General features: G+C 38.7%; 1 protein-coding gene across 6 annotated transcripts in view; it reads left to right on the top strand.

Moving 5' to 3' along the window:
• BCLAF3 (BCLAF1 and THRAP3 family member 3) overlaps positions 1-6,620 on the top strand; it is a 40,983-nt gene that overhangs the window by 13,352 nt on the left and 21,011 nt on the right. For 5 of the 6 annotated variants that reach the window (XM_044442045.1, XM_044442044.1, XM_044442042.1 and 2 more), the window contains exons 3-4: positions 2,360-2,938; positions 3,283-3,942. In XM_044442045.1, coding sequence (XP_044297980.1) covers positions 2,360-2,938; positions 3,283-3,942 — 1,239 coding nt within the window. Of the gene's footprint in view, positions 1-1,984; positions 2,257-2,359; positions 2,939-3,282; positions 3,943-6,620 lie in introns of all 6 variants that reach the window. The other variant, XM_044442043.1, reaches the window with a different exon arrangement.

Below are 6,620 nucleotides of genomic sequence, written 5' to 3'. Positions count from 1 at the left end.
CCCATGGAGCAAATTTCCATCCCTGCAATCATGAGGTTGGAAGAACTCCTCTATGAAGAATGGTTATAGCATGAAGAAAAGGAGATATGATACAAGAATAATCCTGTGTGTGGTATGGAGAAAATGAAGAAATTAACATTCTTCTTGGTAATAATAGAACCCAGGATATCTAATAAAGCTGAATGCTAGAAAATTCAGGACAGACAAAGGAAGTACTTCTTCATACATAGTGCATTTTAAGACTATGGAATTCGTATCTGCAAAAATTGGTGAATTCACCAACTTCATTCTCTTTAAAAGGGAGTTAGACTCATTCATTGACTGTAAGGCTAGTCATGATAGCTATCTCCTGATCAGAGTTGCTGAAGCACTGAGAGAGAAGGGTATTTCTTGCATGCCCAGTTTTTGCATCCTCACTAGCATTTATTTATTTATTTACTTGCTTGCTTGCTTACTTGCTGCTGCTGCATGGAGGTCCATGATGAGTGTTATGCAGAAAAATGTGTATAATGAAAAATATTTATCTCTGAAAGCTGGTTTTGAAAGAAATGCGTGACTGAAATGAATTGATGCCAAAGAGCTTTGCTTATTCTAGGTAAATGGTATATCAGTCGTGAAAAGGTTGTAGCTCTATGTGATTTAAAGTAATTTAGCGCTTTTAACACCTCTCTCAGTCAATAAAATCATTTATAGTATTGGGCTGCAGATTATGGAAGAAGCTGGATATGTCTATAAGTTGGATACAGACCTTTCTACTGACATCCAGTACAGCAGGAAACAATGTTGTGTCTATTTAAGTAGCTAGAAATGGTGGAAGCATTAATGCAGGTTTTGGAAAAAAAAATGTAGATTTTTAAGGGACCAAGAAAAAGTGTATCTCAGCAGTATGGGTTTGAGGTACTTATTGATTTGGATCAGGAATGGGTTGCTTAATTATATATAGTGAAGAACATATGTAGTCCAATGCCTTTTACCTCACAGGAACTTACATAAAATATGAAAGTAGACAATTGAGGCCACAAACATTAATGCACTTATTGTATCTTGTATGAAATGATGCTGGAAGAATGCAGTTTGAGGTAAAGAAGCAATGATCTGGAAGAGGGTGCTGAATTCTTTCAGTTTTCGCTTCTCATAAAGTGTAGCATCAAAACAGGCCAGGCATTTCAAGGTCCAAAGCAACCACAGATAGGTTTAGCCACATGCATGCAGGTGGAAATCTTGATGTGGTAGAGAATGGGTTTTTTTCCTTTTAGATTCCCTATCCATTCTATCCCAACCAAACATCTAGGAGTCCAAAGCATTTCCAAATAACTTGTAGTGTACCTGCTCATGGAAATGTCAATACATTTTTGCCTTATTCATCATAGTACAACTTACAGTCCAGTATAAGGAACTAAAACTCTTATGTAATTCAGTCTTAATGCAACAAGATTGTTGAAGATTACTAAAAGAAAACTTCATCTCACTGTTCATCCCATCCTGCAAACTAGTGATGTAAGCAACAAATAGGCATGTATCAACCTACAGAGAGATTCTTTTAGCAATACAGTAAGGCTCAGATGCCTCGTAATTCAGCACCAAGACAATATGGGGCATCTTTGCTGTTCCCACTTCATTTGGGCCTGAAAGACCAAAGAGAAATGAAAGGTAACTGGTAAGCAAGTGTAATATGTGGCATTGCAAACATTATTGATCATCGGGCCCATAGTTTAAGACATTAACCTTACCTTCCAATTTCCTGGCTTTTGGAAGTTTGGACATTCTAAAAAGACATGAGACACAAGGAAAAGAATTGAAAGGGAGGAGAGGTTTAGTTTTGGGTCAGTTTGCTTTGCTTTGCTGAGTAAATTGCCCAGAGAGTGGAGACTTGAACTGAGGTTTGCACTGCACTGATTATCCCTTTTGACTGGTCTCTTCTCTTTTTCCTTTTTTTCTGCAGTCTCTTTTCAAACTTAATCCATTTCTTCTTCCATTTACTCAGGACAATATGTTTCTCAGAAGCCCTTCTGGTGGCATTTGAGGGAGTATTGGGTCACCACTAGGAGCTAGGTGGTGGTAGCTCACAAACTGTCCCTACTTCTTTGCCCATCACTTCAGGGCAAGATGTTATCCAGAAGCTTATATGGGAACTTGTTTGATGTAGACAGCTTCTTCCTGTATCTGCGCATGCATTTTAACTTAAAAACAACAGGGAAGCTACACGTTGCAACTGCAAGTCCTTTAAAAAAAATCCTCACCCCACAATAAGCTACCGTAAGTAACTTCAGACAGATTTTTTTGACCGTTTATCTTGTTGTTTCAAACTTTTTGCAGTTTGCTAGTTAAAATGGAATTGTGTTCTTGCCCTTATATGTAGGTCTTTATCACCTGCCCTGCGGAGTCAGGAGCATGGGAGACAGAGACACAATCATATTAATTATGACTCTGAGTACAAGACTTTTCGGAAAGACTTGAAGAAACCTATGCCTTGGAGAGTGGATGATGGGAAGCATGGACAAGCCAATTCTAGATATACACCACATGAAACTAACCACCATCGACTTCATGAACGTAGGTCATACTCACCAACTCTGAAAAGGATTTCTGCAGAAGACATACATAGTCATAAATCTTGTAGAACACATTCTTCAGAGAGAAATGAAAATATCAGAAGATGCCCATTCCCTTCCAGATATTCAGAAATGTCTCGAAAAGAACACAGTCAATCTTTCTATCCACCCAAAACACGTGTCAGAGAGGTGCATGAAGAAACCCGAGCTGTTGCAAATGCAAAAGAGATTAAGACCTTTCACAGACCATTAGATACTTCTTGTAAGTTTGAAAGGAAGTGGAATGAAAATAACTTGAGGTACCATCAGTCGCAGGAAGACCAGTCAACTCAATCACCTCGAAGATTTTCTAATGAATTAATGCCAAGGATCTCTTTCCAGAAGAGGTAGAGAAATGCCCAGTTTTAATAATTCTTTTAATGATGTAAAGCCTCAAGTGAAAGTCAGTTGCCCATATAATTGAAGATTTCTATCCTGAAAAGCGTTTTTTTCCTAAATGGAATAAAACATAGTTTAATTGTGGGCTGCTGATGGTAGAGTATTATTTCTGTTATAGTAATCCTGTTGGTGGCTAGCATATACAAGGATCATAATTTTCCACTCTCTTTGGTGGCTTGAGGGATCTTGGGGTGACATATTCTACCTAAAGCCTGTGTTTACCGGCATTCTGCACACGTAAGTTCTCATTTTCTTCCTTACTGCGAGTATAAACTACTTTATGTCAACACAGGTATCCTGAAGATCGTGAATACAGAGAATATGGGCATACATCCAAAAGGGCTAAAGAAATGGAGAGGTATGATGATGGAGAAATAGCAAGCAATTCAAAGTGGAAGCAAGATCTTTCTTCTATACCCAAGCAAGAAAAACAAGAACAAAGAAATCTTGGTTTTCAAACCTATCGTCCTGTTGAAAAAGAATATAGCGACAGTTGTCCAACAAAGATTACATATGACTATAGTCATAAACGTCATAGACATCCAGATGGAGGAAAATACATTTCTGATGAAAAAAGAGGAAAATATATCAAGGTGGAGGACAAGAAATATACATATTCTAAAGGAGCTTGGAACAGCAAATACTCAGATTACTATAGCAATGAAAGAGTTAACCATTCAGAAGAATCTTGTACTGAAGTGGCAATGAAATATATTTCAGGGAAAGGCTGCAATTCATCTTACAAAAGTGATGCTGGTCTGTTGCCCTTTGATCAAAAAGAGAAGGAAAGAATAAAGAAAGATGTGGATGTTAGGGGAAGAATTGATTCTTCCAACAGTCATCAGCACGACACCCATCATAGCATTTCAGATGTGAAAGTTTCAGATGTCCACACTAAGAAAGAAAAACTTACAGTCAAAGTGGATATGAAGAAAGCAATAAATAAGTACAGGTATTTATTCCTGAATTGAAGCTTGTTTGTGCTTGTGAATTTTATTAAGTGCTTAAGAATTTATTAAAGATGTCATGATTGCTTTGTAATTACAATGCACTAAAATTATGTCAGTTACCAGGATCCAAAGGGTTCTGTGCGGAACTCCACTTATGTGGTAGGGCTTTTCTGCCTCCCCTTCCTGCAGCAACTCTTTCCCCCCCCAGGAAAGTTGTCCCTGGCTGTCAGGGGAACCCTCTGGAATAACTGCAGTACAAGAGTTGTAACTAAAATAGAAAACCAGCAACATTTCCTTTTCCCCATATGGGTACTAAATTGCTTTTCATGTAATAACACAGAATCATCTGAAAGCAAGTATAAATATCTCCAAGGAACCTGAAAAAGAAATTTGTATCCTAATAAGCGGTAATCATGGCTTGCTGAAATTTGCTTTGCCCAGTTTGTTCTAGTTACAAGCCTGTGACTTGCATCTGCGGTCAACTTGAACAAAATTGAATAATATAGCTATTTTTGGACTGTATCACTTTAGGGGGACTGTAGTGGGGTTTGCATGTTTAAATGTTCCTCCATAAGAAATGCCCTGCGTTCAGGAAACTACCATGTCATGGAGAAACATTCAAGTCTTACTTTTCTTTTTAGATAGCTCACACAGAATAGTAGTCTAGGAAAAAAATTGCCTTCTTATTCTGCTGCTTTGCACATTGGCCCTTACATTCACCATACCAGGGGTTCAGAATCAGGCCAACAGGTGGAAATATACAGTGGTGGATTTCAGCCTGGCAGTTGATTTGAAAGGACCATGCAAATAGTTTGGAATTGCAAGGGTGAAGCAACTGTTTTTTTGTTGAGTAGGCCAAGCATATGCTAGTATATACAGGCACAATTGAGAATGTAGGTCAAGGGCAGCTGAAAGCAGACTTGAATGGGAGAGCCCTGAGGTACAACTAGAATATACCACTTGCTGGAAACAGGAAATGTTATTGGGTTCTTGGCCTGTTAGATAGAGTTGCAGTAGAACTCTGTACTTGGACGGTGGCCCAGTCCAACTCAGTAACAAAACATTCTTACTTACAAAGTGATTTCAAATTTAATGAATAAGTCAAGCCTGAGATGCCAAGCATGCCTTGAAAATATGTTAATTTGGCATTTCAAAAGATAGTTATGGTAGCGGAGATGGCTTTGATTGAACCAATATTAGCCTAGCACAGGAATAACTAGGTAAATTTCTATATATAGTGATAGATAGCTTTCTTCTTCCACACACACACACGCATCACCCTTCCTGCTGTGGTTGGAAGTGTGTAGCTTCATCCTGCTGCATGACAGAGTAAGTTTGGGCAAACATCTGTAGTCCAAGGAGTTGTATCTGGAAGGAAAAATGACATAGTTCCTGTGTGCCTGTATAACTGGTTCCAGTGTGTGCATGGCCATCTTTGCATTTTGGCCTCTATGTAGCTATTTAAGTAACTAACATCTAGGACAAAAGGCTAAGCATCTTCATGGGTTTGGGAAACTATTATTTGTATATCTTGTGATATGTTATGCTCTAGATTTGTCAGGTGGGAGAAAGGAGAACTCTGCAGGAGAGTCTCTAGCAGCACAACAGAAAGACACCAGGATACCTGAGAATGAAAATCAGTGTGGCCATTTGTAATCCTTATTCAGTGGAATCCCATGCACCCAAGCCAAGAATGCAGGGAAAGCTTCTTCTTAAATTTATCTACACACCAGAACAAGAATGGCGGATAATTGAGAAGGGAAGATTGGAGGAAATCTGGTGTGTGCCATATGTGTCGTGAGCACATCTCTGCCCCTCTCCAGGAGATCTAAACAGAAGGCTTTTGAAATATGGTCCTTTATTTCAGATTAACAGGTTTTTGTGATACAGAGTATTTCATAAGAAAGTTGTTCTCAAGAAGCATCAAAGTAATGTTAGCTCTGGTTTGTTGAAGTAGCTCTTGCCCATGTGAAGAGTTGATTCCAGCTGAAGATGCCCCCTCCTGCCTTCTTTTCCCAAAAGGCTTGACTCCACTCAGGGAGATTCATACTGCCAGACATTACTGAATTGCCCTGTTTATATGTCATGATGCTGGCTTGCTGGGTTAAGAAATTCACACCCTTCCTCCTGGGACTCTACCTGTTCTTCAGCATCTCCCCTTGAACCTGAAGCAGTTCGATTTTTAACAGCTGCATGACAAATCTTGCTAATTAATTTTCACATTTCTGTGCCAGATTCCAACCCCTCGCCTTTTCAATCTAGGTCGAATTTAGAGTCTGAACTTTCTAACTGGGGATACTGCATTTTGAGACAATTTGTAAAAAGATCAGAAAAATCTTGGTGCCCAGTTAGCAGCACTATTGGTTTTTGAATAGGTTTTAATTTTGCTTAGAAATAGTAATGTCATATATTACTGTATGGTATCTCATTAATATATATATATATATATATGGTGTCACTATTCCTAAGCAGGATAAGAAAGAAAACCAAAAATGATGCCCAAGCATCCACTGAAAAAGTGAGTAAAGATGCTCACTATGTTTATTGCTACCACCATACGTCTGGGCAATGGTCAGGGGATTTATTCCTTCTCTACAAATGCATGTAGTGGAGGGGATAGGATAGTGTAAGTTTCATGAGTACCTGCATGGGCCCAGAATTTCTAGTTGGCTCTTTTTTG

Source organism: Varanus komodoensis, unplaced genomic scaffold (assembly GCF_004798865.1).
Source record: "Varanus komodoensis strain SLA01 unplaced genomic scaffold, ASM479886v1 scaffold4, whole genome shotgun sequence".
Lineage (NCBI taxonomy): Eukaryota > Metazoa > Chordata > Lepidosauria > Squamata > Varanidae > Varanus > Varanus komodoensis.
The sequence above is the reverse complement of the archived record's forward strand: the minus strand, read 5'-3'. Positions and strand labels throughout refer to the sequence as shown.